The 18,463-nt window shown below is 38.3% G+C and overlaps 1 protein-coding gene across 6 annotated transcripts in view; it reads right to left on the minus strand.

Annotated features, from left to right (window-relative positions):
- Positions 1-18,463, minus strand: part of LOC136862726 (protein ST7 homolog) — a 374,644-nt gene that overhangs the window by 97,375 nt on the left and 258,806 nt on the right. For all 6 annotated transcript variants that reach the window (XM_067138951.2, XM_067138952.2, XM_067138950.2 and 3 more), the window contains 2 exons: positions 17,999-18,189; positions 13,625-13,727 (listed from right to left, as the gene is read on the minus strand). In XM_067138951.2, the coding sequence (XP_066995052.1) occupies positions 13,625-13,727; positions 17,999-18,189 (294 nt within the window). The remainder of the gene's footprint in view (positions 1-13,624; positions 13,728-17,998; positions 18,190-18,463) is intronic.

Raw genomic sequence — 18,463 nt, forward strand, 5'->3', positions numbered from 1 at the left:
GTTGAAGGGTTTGTGAAATGAGTATATGGTTTCTGGCGCACCAAAATCTATTATACAGAGATGGGAAAAAACAAGCACAACTGAATTTCACTTTCTAAGACTGCATTGGAATAACATGAGGAAACACGATTACATACCTACAGTACATACATACACTTAAATTAAGTTTGGCATTAACAACATTAACTGTCATACCTACGGTAATTCTTTCCTTAACTACTGATTCATTTATGGAAAAGGTGAAGAATAGATAAAAGCACTAGGTAAAGGGAACTTATTTTGCTTCAACTGTTGTGAACAATGCTGATGCTTTGCTTGTACTCTGTACCACAGTTAGGATGCAATATAGTGAAATAAAATTGTAGACACTGTTAGTATTAATTTCATCATTGTTATCTGATCATTGTTACCAATATTAAATTTGAGGATTCACTTATCATATTTACATCACTAATATCACCCCTTGGTAAAGTATGCTGACTGGAAGAAAAAAAAGGAACACTAATTTCTTATGTAAAATCTTAATTTATTACATTAAAAGGTTATCTGTTTTCCAACATTCATTTAATTTTTCAAAAGCTAGATGTATGGCTATAGAAAATGCTGAAGCATGTTTTACAACACGCATTAACTCACAATTTTCCTTACATTTTGTCATTCATGAAATCTTCCACTTTTTTTTTTAAAGTTTTCCTTTGAGTTAATTTTGTCAATTGTTATTAATTTTATGGCCAAAGAAAAATGTTAATGTTTGTACTGCACTTCAGGAGGGCACTAGTCACTAAAAACAGGTGAAAACCCCTGGCATCTAAGACTGACTATAAATGCTCAGGCATAATGTTCACAAAATGTTGAGTGACCTCTGCTGGGATGCAATTCCTCCAGCAATGACGTTCTCCATTGTGCCAAGGTGGTGGTGTCATCTTGCCTGATGTTCCTTCCAAGCATATCCCATACATGTTCAATGGGGTTTGTCAGAACTCAGGACTATGTGCTGTCAAGTCCAGCCTTCGGAATCCCAACTTCCTGCAGATACTGCAGAACATAGCAAGCAGTATGGGGACAGGCGTTATCATGCATCAGCATGAAATTCTGGCCAATGAAAGGTGCAAAGAGTATCACATCGCCCATCAGGTTCTCTTCGATGTACCTTTAAGGCACTGAGGGTCCTGTGATCAATAAACATCAACTCAAAGTGGGCCACATAGTTGATGTCACCCCACACCATCGCCAAGCTGCCTCCAAATGGAGTCCTCAAGGAGAAAGTAACGGTGCTGTACCTCTCTCCAGACATTCTCCAAGCTCTTTCTTTTCCAACAGAAGACCTGAGATTAAAGTAACTCTCATCAGTGAAGAGAACAGGGGCCCACTGCTCCTGGGTCCCTTCCAGATGCTGCCTCACAAAACAAAGAGGTGCTTCTTTGTGTTGTCGTTCAAGTATAGTTCCACATGCAGGTCTCCTGGGTGAAAGAAAAAATTCTTTTAACCTCCTCCTTACTGTTTAGTCACTCACCCTCACATGTCTGACATTTTCAATTTTTTAATAACTGTGAGATTCATAATAATGTAATAAGGTTTTATATCCCACTAACTATTTTTACGGTTTTCAGCGACACCGAGGTGTTGGAAGTATGTCCTGTGGGAGTTCTGGTAAATCTAGAAACACAGGGCTGTCATATTTGAACACCTTCAAATATCACTGGACTGAGCCAGAATCAAACATGCACTCTTGGCCTCAGAAAGCCAGTGCTTTAACCATCTAAGCCACTCTGCCTGGCACTATGAGGTTCTTCAGTCTGTCAAAACTAATTCAGTATAACATAAATATAGAAAATACCTGAAAAAGCAAACATTTATTAACCGACATACATACATACATACATACATACATACATACATACATACATACATACATACATACATTATCATTAAAGACTGTTATGCCTTTCAGCGTGTCTGCAAGCCTCTGTGAATTTACTAAACGTCACCACAATCCTCGACTTGCAACTAGTGTTGTGGCCTCATTTAGTTCTATATCTCTTATCTCTAAATCGTTAGAAACCGAGTCTAACCATCGTCGTCTTGGTCTACCTCTACTTCTCTTACCCTCCATAACAGAGTCCATTATTCTCCTAGGTAACCTATCCTCTTCCATTTGCCTCACATGACCACACCACCGAAGCCGGTTTATGCGTACAGCTTCATCCATCGAGTTCATTCCTAAATTAGCCTTTATCTCCTCATTCCGAGTACCCCCTGCCATTGTTCCCACCTGTTTGTACCAGCAATCATTCTTGCTACTTTCATGTCTGTTACTTCTAACTTATGAATAAGATATCCTGAGTCCACCCAGCTTTCGCTCCCGTAAAGCAAAGTTGGTCTGAAAACAGACCAATGTAAAGATAGTTTCGTCTGGGAGCTGACTTCCTTCTTACAGAATACTGTTGATCGCAACTGCGAGCTCACTGCATTAACTTTACGACACCTTGATTAAATCTCACCTACTATATTACCATCCTGGGAGAACACACAACCTAAATACTTGAAATTATTGACCTGTTCTAGCTTTGTATGACCAATCTGACATTCAATTCTGTTGAATTTCTTACCTACTGACATCAATTTAGTTTTCGAGAGGCTAATTTTCATACCATACTCATTGCACCTATTTTCAAGTTACAAGATATTAGATTGCAGGCTTTCGGCACAATCTACCATTAGGACCAAGTCGTCAGCATAGGCCAGACTGCTTACTACATTTCCACCTAACTGAATCCCTCCCTGCCATTTTATACCCTTCAGCAGATGATCCATGTAAACTACGAACAAATGTGAATGATTACAGCCTTGTCTAATCAAGAACTCATTCTACCATCAATTCTCACTGAAGCCCAATTGTCAAAATAAATGCCTTTGATTGATTTTAATAATCTACTTTTAATTCCATAGTTCCCCAGTATAGTGAACATCTTTTCCCTCGGTAACCTGTCATATGCTTTCTCTAGATCTACGAAACAAACACAACTGCCTATTCCTCTCGTAGCATTTTTTAATTACCTGGTGCATACTGAAAATCTGATCCTGACAGCCTCTCTGTGGTCTGAAACCACACTGGTTTTCATCCAACTTCCTCTCAACGACTGATCGCACCCTCCCTTCCAAGATGCCAGTGAATACTTTGCCTGGTATACTAATCAATGAGATACCTTGATAGTTGTTGCAATACTTCCTGTTCCCTTGCTTATAGATAGGTGCAATTACTGCTTTTGTCCAATCTGAAGGTACCTTACCAACATTCCATGCTAATTTTACTACTCTATGAAGCCATTTCATCCCTGTCTTCCCACTATACTTCACCATTTCATGTCTAATTTCATCTATTCCTGCTGCTTTATGACAATGGAGTTTCTTTACCATCCTTTCCACTTCCTCAAGCGTAATTTCACCATCATCATTTTCCTCCTCCCCATGAGCTTGGCTGTTTGCAACACCACCAGGATGATTTCCTTTTACACTGAGATGATGTTCAAAATATTCCCTCCACCTCTCCAGTGATTCCCTGGGATCTATTATGAGTTCACCTGAATTACTCAAAACACTGTTCATTTCCTTTTTTCCCTCCCTTCCTAAGATTCTTTACTACTGTCCAGACAGGACTATTCCTGAAAAAGATACCATTAATTAAAAAACAGAATGACACGTCCCACACTTTACTGGACTAGTAAGGAGAGAGGAAGCACAGCTTGAGCACTTCATTAAGTTCTAACATGCAACTATTAAAAGGGTATAAACAAAATTTAAACATAAATGCATTTAACATTCATATTCCTTAACTCATTAAAAAAACATATGATTTGGAACAATCTGATGATGTTCTTTCAAGAATGAAAAATGTCACTCTGTTTTTAAATAATTATACATTTTTTCTGGTACAATTGGTAAGGAAATGTTTTCTTTTTTCAGGTATTTAGACAGTTTAGACAGAATGTTATAAATTATCTAAGTTGAAACTGAAGAGAAATGGCTTCCATTAACAAAATAATTTTTCCCGTTTATTTCTTGCCTGAAATGCTGTGATATGGCGATCAGCAGGAAGTTGGGATTCATACTCTGGACTGTCCCGCACATAGTCCTGAGTCCTAACATAAATCCCAATGAGCATGTATAGGATACGCTTCAGAGACATGACAGACAATATGACACCACCATCAAATGAAAACACCTCTGTTGGACGAGTAGGATCGCGTCCTGGCAGAGGCCATCCAGTAACTTCTGAACAGTATGCCCGAGCATTTAAAGGCCACCATAGATGCTAGGGGGTGGAAACACATATTTAATGACCAATGGCTTCATGAAATGCAGCACAAACACTAACATTGTTTAATGGATCTTAAATTTAATAACAGTTGACCAAAAAAAAACTGAAATGGAAAAGAAGTAACTGAAAAATTTCAAGAATTGCAAAATGTGTTGTGTTTCTGCTAGTGGTTTAATGTCACACTAACACATCAAAGGTTTTCAACGATGGCAAGATGGGAAAGGGGTAGGTAGCGACCACAGCCTTAATTTAAGTACAGCCCGAGCGTTTGCCTGGTGTGAGAATGTGAAACCACAGAAAACTATCTTCTGCACTGCTGGTGGTGGGATTCGAACCCACCATCTCCCGACTGCATGCTCAAAGCTACGTGACCCTAACTGCATGACCAACTCGCTTAATAATCGCAAAATGTATGGAAAAATGAAAATTAATGGATGCTGTGAAACGTCTATTTTCTATAGCCAAACATTACTTTTATAAAATTCAAATGAATAGTAGAAAACCGACACACTTTAGTGGAATAAATTAATATTTTACAAGTTCCACTATTTTTTGCCGGTCAGTGTATTTAAAAAACTATCATTAATCCAACTGATGAACCCATTGTCACACTGGGGCAAAACGCTGGTAATTTCACAACTGAAACAGCCTAAAGTGCTTGAATACTATCACATTCGGAGAAATTAAGTTATACAGTATGTGGCAAAATGACAATACTGGAATTACTGCTCATATGGTGTCCACGATTCCCGTATTTATTGTATATAATGCTTCAACATGTTGTGAATTTAGTAGTGTTAATTTCTGAAATTACAACAGAGGAGAAGGTGTTTCTTGCAGACATACAGAAGGGGAACAGAAATGGGCCGAGTTTGCTTTAAATTAAATAATTTACAAGGAATAATTTGATAAGGAGGCACCCAAAAATAGAACAATGTTAGCTGTCATTGACAAGTTCCATCATTACAACTTATGAATTTCATAGTTGGTTCCAGATTGACATTAACGAATTCAAAGATTAATTTTTAAAAAGAATTTATTATCAAGGTTCCACCTATTCAATATGTTATATAGTATTCAATAACTAAATAGTCATGCCTAAACTAGAGCATGTTTCAGTCTTCTTGTGGCCAACTTAGGCTAGTTTCAAATACATTTTTTTATCACACACTACCAAAAAGCTTACATTAAACCCATACCTCACCATGCATTCATACGATATTACCAATACGTATGCCAGTATTCCAGTAACTTTATTTTTTTTCAATTTGCTTATGTCACACTGACACAGACAGGTCTTATGGCGATGATGGGATACGAAAGGCCTGGGAATGAGAAGGAAGTGGTCGTGGCCTTAATTAAGGTACAGCCCCAAGATTTGCCTGGTGTAAAAATGGGAAACCATGGAAAACCATCTTCGGGGCTGCCGACAGTGGGGTTCAAACCCACTATCTCCCGGATGCAAGCTCACAGCTGCACGCCCCTAACCACATGGCCAACTCGCCCGGTTATTCCAGTAACAGAAACCATAATCCTAAATAAAAATAATTTAAGTAAACAGAACAATATAAGTATAATTAAAATAGAGGATTTCGTAAACATTTTAAAGTTTATCTTAGATAATAGCAATTTCATTTTCAATAATAAAATATGATAAGGCAGACTCTCAGAAACCAGGTGTTGGAATGCATGGCTTTCCCAGGAGCAGAAGTGGACTCTGACCACATGTTGGTCATGAAATGCCATCTGAAGTTGAAGAAATTAAAGAAAGTAAGGAATGCAAGCAGATGGGATCTAAACAAGTTGAAAGAAAAGAGTGCGAGGGACTGTTTCAAGGAACATGTCACAGAAGGACTAAATGAAAGGGCTGAAGGAAATACAATACAGGAAGAATGGACAGTCGGGAAGAATGACGTCAGCAGTGCTGCTGAAGTAATGAAGGATCAACTAAGAATCAATGGATAACTCAGGAGATGCTAGATCTGACTGATGAATGGCAATAGTACTATGCAAAAAAAGAGGAGGGCAGAAAAGAATACAGGTAATTAAAGAATGAAGTAGATAGAAAGTGCAGGACAGCTAAGAAGAATGGCTGAAAGAGAAGTGCAAGGATGTTGAAGGTTGGATGGTCCTAGGAAAGGTAGATGCTGCATAAAGGAAAATCACAGAAACCTTTGGAGAAAGGAAAACTATGTGTATGAATATTAAGAGCTCAGTTGGAAAACTACTTCTAGGTAAAGAAGACATGGCAGAAAGATCACAGGAACATATCCAACAGTTGCATCAAGGTAAAGAAGTAGATGACAAGGTTCTGAAACAAGAAGAGACTGTGGATGCTGATTAAATGGGAGACCCAATTTTGAGGTCAGAGCTGTGAGAGACCTAAATAGGAACAAGGCACTTGGAAATGATGACATTCCCTCAGAATTACGGTGTAGGGGTAGCGTAGCTGCCTCTTACCCGGAGGCTCCGGGTTTGATTCCCGGCCACGTCAGGGATTTTCCCTTTATCTGAGGGCTGGTTCGAGGTCCACTCAGCCTACGTGATTACAATTGAGGAGCCATCTGACGGTGAGATGGAGGCCCCGGTCTAGAAAACCAAGAATAACGGCCGAGAGGATTCGTTGTGCTGACCACATGCCACCTCATAATCTGCAGACCTTTGGGCTGAGCAGCGATCGCTTTGTAGGCCATGGCCCTTCGGGAGCTGTTGCCAGCATGGCGAGGCAATTTCATTTAATTTATGATACAAGAGAAGAGCCATCCGATTTTCAGCAGAATGTTGTTATACCTATTCCCAAGAAAGCCGGTGCTGACAAGTGAGAAAATTACCACACCACTAGTTTAGTATCTCTTGCCTGCAAAATTTTAACATATATTATTTACAGAAGAATGGAAAGAGAAGTTGAAACTGAGTTGGGAGAGGATCAATTTGGCTTCAGAAGAAATGTAGCAACACGTGAAGCAATCCTGACTTTACGTCTGATCTTAGAGGACCAAATTAAAAGGGAGAAGTCCACATACATGGCATTTGAAGATCTAGAAAAAGCATTCGATAATCTTGATTGGACCAAGTTATTTGAGATTCTGAAGGTGATCGGGATCAGATACCGAGAATGAAGGATTATCTACAATCTGTATAAAAATCACTCTGCAGTTATAAGAATAGAGGGTTTTAAAGAAGCAGCAGCAATCCAGAAAGGAGTGAAGCAATGCTGTAATTTGCCCCCACCCCCCACTTCCTTTTCAATTTTTATATAGAACAGGCAGTAAAGGAAATCAAAGAGGGTGCAGAAGATCTGGAGAAATTGCTGAATGGTATGGACAGTCTTGGAGAAGGAGTACAAAATGAAAATAAGTCCAAAACAAAAGTATTGGAGTGCAGTCGAACAAAGTCAGGTGATGCAGGGTGGATTACATTAGGAAATGAAGTCTTAAAGGAAGTAGATGAATAGTGTTAATTGGGTAGTAAAATAACTAACAATTGCAGAAGTAAAGAGGTCATAAAATGCAGACTAGCACAAGCAAGGAATGCCTTCCTTAAGAAAATTGATATAGGATTAAAAATATGTTATTGAAGACTTTTGTATGGAAGTGAAACATGGACAATAACTAGCTCAGAAAGAAAGGGAATAGAAACTTTTGAAATGTGATAGTACAGAAGAATGCTTTTTTTTTTTTTTTTTTTTTTTTTTTTGCTAGTTGTTTTACATCGCACCGACACAGGTAGGTCTTACGGCGACGATGGAACAGGAAAGGGCTAGGAGTGGGGAGGAAACGGCCGTGGCCTTAATTAAGGTACAGCCCCAGCATTTGCTTGGTGTGAAAATGGGAAACCACGGAAAACCATTTTCAGGGCTGCCGACAGTGGGGTTCGAACCTACTATCTCCCAAATACTGGCCGCATTTAAGCGACTGCAGCTATCGAGCTCGGTCAGAAGAAAGCTGAAGGTGAGATAGGTAGATTGAATCGCAAATGAAGAGGTGCTGAATTGAGTTGGTGAGAGGAGATTGATTTGGCTAAATTTGACGAGAAGAAGAGATAGAATCACAGGATCTTAAGACACCCAGGGCTTGTTCAGTCGGTTTTTGAGGGAAGTGTAGGTGGTAAAAATAGTAAGGGTAGACCAAGGTATGAATATGACAAGCATATTAGAGAAGATGTAGGCTATAGATTAGTACTGTACAGTGCAAGATAGAACAGCATGGAGAGCTACATCAAACCAGTCTATGGACTGACGACTCAAACACCACCACCACCACCACCACCACCACCACCACCACCACCACCACCACCACATACCAACAAAAAGGTTTACCAATGGGTTCACCAAACTCTTGAATATTGGCCAAAATTTTTATTGACAACTTGGAAGAGACGAAAATAATGAACAAAATTAAAGGCATTTATCACTGGTCTAGATACGTAGACGATACATTTACAATTATACAATTATAGACCAATGGGAAACTAATAGTGAAACTATACTACATCAACTCAAATATTTAAGCCCCCATGTTGAATTTACAGGAGTCAGAAAAAAAATTAAACAATCAGCTTCCTAGACCTTAAAATCACAAGAGCGTGGCATTGTATGGAAGTGAAATGTGGATGATAACTAGCTCAGAAAGAAAGAGAACAGAAGCTTTTGAACTGTGATGTTACAGAAGAATGCTGAAGGTGAGATATGACAATCATGATATACATAGAAAGCCTAATCTGACAGTAAATACATTCTGGATATATTCCCCTCACCCTGGTGCACATAAGAAAGCTGCATTCCACAGCATGATTTATAGAGCCTTAACATCCCCCTCTCGGACAAAAACAACAGCAAAAAAAATCATATTTACAATATTGCAATTAACAATGGCTACAACAAGAATTATGTCAACAAGATTATAAAAAGAACAAACAATAAACCACCCACTACCCTGAAAAAAAAAGGAACCTGAGGAGGAAAAAAAAACTGTCACGTCACCTTTAATTACAATAACAATAATCTTTATCAAATCATGAACATTAAAAAAACTACAAAATTTCAAAATCGCTTTCAAAACAATACTAATTCTAAAATATTTTATAACATCCACATTTTTAATAATAATAGTAAATACATGCAATCTGGCATCTACAAGTTAAAATGTATGCAATGCGAGGCCACCTATATTGGTCAAACCAGTAGGAATTTTAATATGCGTTACAAGGAACACGTAATTGCTGGTAGGCATATAAGATTCTCAGCAATGAATGAACATAATGAATGAATGTAACCATAAGTTTTCCATTAGTCGAGGCATGGAAATTATCCCGGCAGCTAATAAGGGAAAATTCCTTAACATTTTCAAAAGTGAAAGAGATAATAACCCCATTTATAACTTCAATGAAAAAAAAATCATATTATTTGACGAATTAATAAAAATCAACACCTGTTTACAAACAAATAAATTCCCCACAACACGATCTATACAAGGTAAATCATTCCCCTCCCCCCACTTCCCCTTCACTGCTGTTTCCCCTTATCATCAATATCTCAAGACAAACACAAGCTCGCACTCATTCAGACGATCAAATTACGCAAGTGTGTCAACACTGAGGGCTGGATGACAGAACGCGAGTCTTTGTTTTTATTTCACTTGTCAATTCAAGGAATTTTAGTTTGTTCTCTCATCTTCCATTTTCTTTTTTCATTTTTAGACGAAATTTCAACAACGGCTAACAATTTCTACATTTAAACACCAGGTTTCATATTGAAATCAAAGAAAAACACTTTATGTCTTATACGAATGAAAGATCACAGAGATTGCCTGTTCTAGCACCTTTCAACTGTCAATCAGCCTAGAAACTCTTCATAAAGTGTGTCTGTCTCTTCAATGAAATTTTTGACAAAGTTTCAATCCAGACTGTATCACTATAAAAATACGTGGGAACAGCCTTTCTCAAATTTAACCAAATGCAAAACTATATAACCTAACCTCTGAAATTAGTTATGTACATTGCTGTATCTTGAGGAGGAGAATTATCACATTCTTATTTTATTTCAGTATATAGTATTAAAATTAAGCAATCGTTTTACTTCAGCCTTTAATTCTAAAGAGTTAACAACTGCTGTCAGTGCACTTCTTGTGAAAACATGTTCACCCAATGTTTGTTTACACTAGTCAGAGTTGTGGGGAGAGCTCGCTCAAGTCAGTCTTGGCTCGTTCGTGGGCGATGAATCGATACGGAAGATGATCGATCGCATTCGATGTAAACGCTGGAGACTGAAGTAAAGTGTATGAATATTGATAACGGGAAACTAACACGCCCGAATTTGTCCATAATAATGGATGAATCAGTAAAAGTGTTCTCATTGTAACCGAAGAATATTGCACAGATTAATATAGGGATTATTGAAGGGGATAATAATATTTTCATTAAAACAGGGTTTGCTTCTACTATACTACAGCGGCCTGGTCAGATGTGTATCTGAGTCTGACATCACACTTTATCGATAAGTGCCTGTGCTCTAAATTCCTCTTCTGCCTTGAATCATTTTTAGCAAGCTTATGACATTTTCATAAGTTCTTAATGTCCCATAACCATAATGAACAAAAATAAGTACTTGAGAATTTCAACTATTCCTTACGCTAATTGCGGGTTTTGCCCTCATGTGAATTACGTTAAATTGAATATAAAAGTGCACTACTCCTATGGAATAATTTTTGGGACTTAAAATTTCTACCGTTTAATGCAGGCTTACGCTAAATCTAGGTCACGCAAAATCTGAGTTATACTGTAATAACATTCCTTGGGTCTATGTGACCAGAATATTGATCAGTGCTTTTACCTGCCCTCTAATATGAACATACCACAATTTCATTTTTATAACTTCTTTCCAGGTGTTCTGTATTCATTTTCCACTAGAAAACAATAGTTGAACAATGGATTTAAGAAGATTTTTCTGAACATATACCTGAGCTTATGTAATGAAAGCAACAATATGAAACATTTGCAGAGGAAGTACAGGGTGAGGCAGACCTAATGCATTGGAGGCGCTGTACAACAGCCATAGGCTGAGGGATCTGATGCCAGGTACAAGAGCTTCCATGAGGGATTATGTGAAAAACATTCCACTCGCTGCGAGCTCGATGAGATCTTGTATCTGAACAGATAAGGCATGTTACAGTGAAAATGCAATACACAAGACAACAACGAATATTAATTCTTGTTGAGATATAACTTTTTTTCTTGCTAGTTGTTTTACGTCGCACCGACACAGATAGGTCTTATGGTGACGATGGGACAGGAAAGAGCTAGGAGTGGGAAGGAAGCGGCCGTGGCCTTAATTAAGGTACAGGTACATTTGCCTGGTGTGAAAATGGGAAACCACGGAAAACCATTTTCAGGGCTGCCGACAGTGGGGTTCGAACCTACTATCTCCCGAATACTGGATACTGGCCGCACTTAAGCGACTGCAGCTATCGAGCTCGGTGATATAACTTTTAAAGAAAATGTAGTTTGAAAAATGCTTACATAATTTTCACAGATGCTACCCAGGGGCCGCTTGACCATTGAAAAGTACCGCAGTGTGGTTATTTATTAATGGATGATAAACTGGATGTGTTTTTGATATGAAAAAGCAATGTCCGAAAAGAGCACTGGGTGACACGGTCGTTCAAGACATTTGAGTTGGCAAGGAAATGAGCTGAAATAAACTTACAGCAGGATAGTGCAACAGCTCACACATCGGTTCATTCATGAGAAGATTAACCCCCCCCCTAGCGTGTGCGGCGCAATGGCGCGCAGACTGGTTTGCTACGGTCACAGCGAGTACGGCGCAATGGTGCACCATGACATTTGAAACGCAGGCTACGTGGATTTCGTAACAGTTATCTGCTTCATCGTAAGGTGGCAGGAAGAGGCAGCTTTTAGCTACACTCAGAACTAATAATTATTCCCGAGAGATGTCGCATATCTTATCAGTTCATAGAGCTCTGCACGTGTTTCGCGCTAAAGGACCGTGAGTTTGTTTGTAAACATGGCAGGTCCAAGCGGAGTGATTTGTGATGCGGAAATAATTAATTTACTGGTTAATAGTGGCAGTGAAAGTAATTCAGTGTGACAGTGATTTAGAGGATGAGTTCGCGATAACGTCCAGCGAATATAGCGATACTGACGATGTAATTCGTGATAATACGCCGAGAAATGCGAACACATGGAGCGACTGTGATATCATAAACCCGCCAATACCTTTCGATTGTGACTGTGCATGTAAAAATAAAATGGACCCAGCTGAAGGAACACCACTTGGCTTTCACGAACTGTTTGCAGACAATGTTTTGATAGATCTAATCGTTCATGAAACCAATGCGTACGCTGATAAATAATTGCAGCAACATCGGTTACGCCTAAAATTACTGACGAAATCCCGGCTGTCGAACTGGAGGCACACTAATGCCAATGAGGTAAGGGTGTATCTTGCACTTCTTATATTGATGGGCATTGTTCAGAAGTCTAGCATAAAGGTAGATTTCAGTAGAAAACATATCAATGAAACGCCTTTCATTCCTAATGTTATGTCGGAGGAGCGATTTTCTCTGCTTTGAAATCTATCACACAAAGTGTCAGTATTGATGTCCAGCTGTCCAGGGATAACCAGGTTGGCATATGTTTATATTATAGTGCAATATGTTGTTATTGTGTGTTTCTTTGATAATTTTTTGTCCACCTGTTTGAAAATTATAGCGAAATTCATTAGACACCGCGCTCAGCATTGGGAGCAGGCTAGAAATAAAGCATGCTGTGGGTGCAGCATGCAGTTTTACAATGTCAGGCTTGAGAGGTTAGCAAGATTGCTGCCGATTCTCACCCCCTACATTTTCTTGAATACGATATTGTAAGTATAAGCCAAGTATAAATGAACAGTATAAACCAAGATTAACTACAGCAAGGTTTTCAGAACTTTCTACATTGCTGCGACTTGTGCTTGGATGTGAATAGCAAACACATTCAACAGCTGCAATGAAATACAGGTAAGACAAAACCTTCAGTTAAATACATCACTCCAGCGCATCATGCTATGGCTCCGTTCAGTGAGGCCACATGCACTATCAATCAAACTGGACCAGCTCCAGCCTGTGAATTTCTCGGTATGTTACCTTTGCCACTCTCAGTAGAAAAGGAGACAATTGTACATCTGGAGCAAACTTACCTGGTGTATTTTCTGATTCCTTCATTATTTCATAAACTTTTTTTTTTTTTTCCAAATATGAAGAGAGTACATTAATACTGTCAGCTAGAACAAAAGAACATCAAATCACTTACCTTTGGCACATGTGGATTGAATTCTACTGCTCTGTGAATAGCTTCAACTGCAGTCATTTCAGCAGTAGTTAAGCCTCTTTTACTGGCTATATCTGGAGAAAATCTATAAATGGAAGCAATAACTATGATTAAGTAAACTGAAATTTTTACATTAATAAAAACACACACACATGCACACACACTCATGAACACACTCATACACACAAAAAGACATTCTCATCACCCACGAAGTATCCAATGAGCACTAATGTACAAGATCATATCACTGGTTTCTCAGATCTCAGATCAATCTAAATGGCTTTAATATTAGGTACCTCATCCCCTTGCTGGGATGTATGCTTACAAAAACTTAAAATAGTCCATACCAGTACACATTAAAATAATTTAATCCAAAACCAGTTTTTGGAATCTTCGTTCCATCATCAGTGGATCATTAAAATTCACATAATTTGATTAAATTATTTTAATGTGTGGTGATATAGACTGTTTTAATTTTAATAAGTGTATCAAGCCATCAGCAGTGTTACAATGGCTTTAATTTTTTATGAAGAGTACATATGCTTGAATCCCTCCAGACGTATCGCCTAATCAGATCAGCCCTCATGCTATGGCACCCTGGACAAATCATAGTGCCTATAGCCATAAAAAGTACAAATGTAACGAACAACAAATTGACTGAAGAAGCTCATCTACATCCTTAATATCAGTAACGGAGCAACCAACAAACTCTGCAGAAGATAGTGTAATAGCTGAGTAGCATAATCACTGAAACATTACCAATCTGGCTGTGGTTCGAATCCTGGCCACACATGTGGGATTTATAAAATGAAAAGTCATGTTCTTGTGGTTCGGATTCCTTCCGTGTAAAACAGGAAGGCTCACAGCTATAATCATGATATCAACATTCACGTAAAACTACAAGCTTGCTTACTTTTGTCCTTGCAGTCTGGAAGTTTCTACGCCACTGGATCGGGCTTGGCATCTGTCGGGAACCGTGTGAATGTTAGTGTGCCATATTTCCGTATTAAAATATCTTGGGCATTTTACAAGATTTGACACACAACAGTGCCCTATGATGACAGAAGAGTTGCGATGGGAGCTGGACAGTGTTGTACAAGGACTTTTAACGATAAACCAGCAGGTAGGCAGCGACTGTGTTAACGATGTTTTGCTCGAGGACAGGCTCTAGAGCAACTTGTGATTAAACCTCCTATTTAGGACCCACTCTGCTCGTCTTCAATGTGGAGAGGAAGATAGAAAAGGTATCCTGAACATAGTCTAATCACTACTCAACTGGACAGCATTATCCATGGTACATTTCCAAAGAAATACAAGTAAGTGATGGCATGTTCCGTTAAGTCTTCACAAGAGCAGCAGGCACCTTGGTGTTCTCACTAGGGAGTTTGCACAAGTAGCAATTGTGATTGCAGGTACACTGTAGTTTATGTGAATGGGATTGGTGTGTAGATTACAAATACATAAAATGTGTGTCATCATCAATACATAACAAGTTACTTACAATTTTTGCCTTATGCCGCATGGCACAGATGGGTCTTCAGGCGAGGATGGGATAGGAAAGGGCAGGTAGTGGGAATCATATGTAATAAATTTCATACTGATCTGTATTGACAGCTAATTCACATATAATGGGGTAGGAGTGGGACCACCTATTCAACACACACATAAAAATGATGTAACTATATTTTCATAGAACATTCATTGGGACTATTTGACCTTGATTGTGAGGTCATCCTCAGCCATTATATTAAAACAATAACAGGTAAAATATTAGAAATATTAAAAAAAAACACTTTAAAATCTTGAGTCTATGTTGTCTGTTATAAAGTATGAGCAATAAATCATTATCCATCCATTTGTTGCTTTCTGGGTTGTTATATAATAACAAATGAAGTAACATTGTCCAGGTGACTGGTGGAAATGTCAAGATGTGGCATATTTATGACAAGTCTGATTCCCTTTCGAGTATAGAGATATTGTATTTTACAAACTTATTGAACTGACTGAGGGGGACATCTATAACTTAGCTCTATGGACAAGTGGTTCGGTGAAAAAACTTGTATATTTGTCGATGTGGATCAATTATGTTGGTAGATGTCTGAAAAAGAAGAACAGATATTGTGAATCAATTACCGTATTTCTCAAATCCAAGACAAGGTTTTTTTTCTCAGAATATCATGTGAAAAATCAAGGGTCATCTTACATTCATGACCTTACAGTAAACAACACTACCGGTAGGTAGGTAACTCATCCTCTTGCTCGGATATATGCTTACTAAAATTAGCAGTTTATTAGGAATAATTGTGCAGCCGCAAGAAAATATGGTATAACTATAGTCAAATGTTCCGCAGTAGCATGAAGACAAAGATAGCTTAAAAATGTATAATGTACAAAAAATGCATTCAGTGGCCCGCAACAAGGACGCTTTAAAGAAGTCAGAAATGAAATAGTGAGGTATGTGCATGAAAAATCCAATGGTGCAATGGCCACACCACGGTGCATTAAACTCATTGACCTCCAACGCGCATCTAGCAGCAGCTGTTTGTGCCTGACGCTTAGTAAAAGTAACAGTTTTATACACAGCAGGAATATTTTCCTGATTGATCGCTGTGTTGTAAAGACGTGGCACAGGTATTGCTGGCAAATTTTCAACGGGTTCTCGTTGATACTATGCTGCCAATTTTAATTTAATGGTTATTAAACTTGCGGAAATAAAGAATAATTGTGCAGCCACAAGAAAATACGGCATAACTAAAGCCAATATTTGGCACTGGTGTGGAGACAAAGATAGTTTAAAAATGTGTACTGTACAAGAAAGGGCATTCATATGATTTCACAACGCACTTTTCAAGCCAGATTTATTCATTTTTAAAGGAAAAGTGCGTCATCTTGCATTCAGGATTGTCTTGGATTCGGAGAAATACCGTACTTACTCAAGGAGAAAGAAAAAGAAAGACAAAGCAAAGACAAAAGTTCAACGAGACTTACCTCTCTATTTCACAGTTACATAGTTGTCTTATGACTACGAAGGCCTGCACCACAGTAAATGTGATGTGAGAGCGGTTGTTGACAAAATAAGAGTGAGAGCTAGGGGAGAGGTGGGTAAGGGGTAGCAGGGGACAGGATGGAGAGGTGATGGAAGGTTGGTAGGGGAGTTGGAATTTCTGTACTTTCTAGGATTGTATTTGTTATATACAGAGATAACTGCCCACTCCTCCTCTAGCCCTCACTCCTATTGTCAGCCAGTATTTTGACGGTGAATGACGCAGGTTTGCTTTCTAGCCTCCGCGTTGCCCTGATTCTGCCTACACCCAAGCACCTCATTGCCTAGGTTAACCTAATGTTAGTTTCATTAAGTCTTGTCCATTCTACGTGAGGTTTTAAATTATACATCAGTTCAACAGTTTTCACACTACAAATGTAAACTGCCTACAACTGCACTTCATTGTCATCAAAGAGTTTTAGAGATTTGGCACCACAATTACCACATACACATGACCTTTTTCATTGCTAATATGTATAATTTGCAATCAGTTCTGTTCTCCTGTCTATACCGTATTTCATTAGATATTCCTGGACTGTAGGTGGATTTGAATACTTCAGTCATACCAGAGAGATTTTGGACATCACTCCAGAGGATGTGCAACTTGGAAGCCTGCCTGCAGCAAGCATCCATAAAATGCACCTACTGTGATTAGGAACTCTGTTTGCAGTATTCTATAGTTTCTGGACATGTGCAGTCTCAATCTTTTTATCAAGAGATAACAGCAACCCATTTTTTGAAATCAATAAGTTAACATGTACACATTTGTGAAGAACAATACAAATAGTGAAGGCACAGTCTGCATATAATCGTAATCTACACATCAAACCTTACATAAACTACAATTCAATTATACTGCCAACTTATGCTACTTCCTTCGTCAGTAAAAACACTTATTTCAGAGGAAATTAAATTTACAATGTGAATCCCCAGACTGAACTCTGAATGGAACAATTGTATCCTAAATGACAACAGCAATGGTGAACTCACATTCTGCCATAACCTCAGCTGGAAGAGAAATGACAGGTGTGTGTGGACTTTAGACTTTCCCCTAATACTGGACAATTATTCAAGAAAATATTCAAGTGGCAAGATAATGAATGTGGGAAATACTTTAATTCACTTTTCTTCCTCCAAGCTGGTAGTAGACTATATTTACATCTTATTAATTTTCCACACGTAATTAAAAGTACACATACAGCAAACAGAGTAAAAGTGAATAACTCCTTGTGATGGTTAAGTCGGCATATCAATGATAATACAGTGCAGGTCATTACTCAAAAATCTATAAAAAGAGAATGATCTCTACTTACTTGTCAGCAACAACTCTTGCTTTCAAGAGTGCTGCTGTATAACATATAGTTGCAGATTTTGGCAAACTGATGTCATCATACTTAGCCAATACTGCTTGCACATCTGCATATGCTTGCATTTCCAACAAGGCTTCTATTAAGTTTTCATGTATATTTAATACGTTCATAATAGGAGGCACTTCCTTTGTTAACTGAAAAAAAGTAAAAAATACTAAGTGATTATTTGACACACACTCATTATTTACACATCACAGCTCATACTATGAAGTTTGATATTAAATACTTCAATTCCAGCTCATTTGCATAACAAAAATCTCCAAACTTCTTTACATAGAAAGCATGATACATGAATGGGCTAGTACAGGATGTGCATGAAACTTCTTATCTAGTTGTATATCAACATGGAAACTGGAAGCACAAGGCTAGATAAAGAACTACAAGTTCTTCACAGGATGATGACAATCC

The sequence above is a fragment of the Anabrus simplex genome, chromosome 2 (assembly GCF_040414725.1).
Source record: "Anabrus simplex isolate iqAnaSimp1 chromosome 2, ASM4041472v1, whole genome shotgun sequence".
In the NCBI taxonomy this organism is placed as follows: domain Eukaryota; kingdom Metazoa; phylum Arthropoda; class Insecta; order Orthoptera; family Tettigoniidae; genus Anabrus; species Anabrus simplex.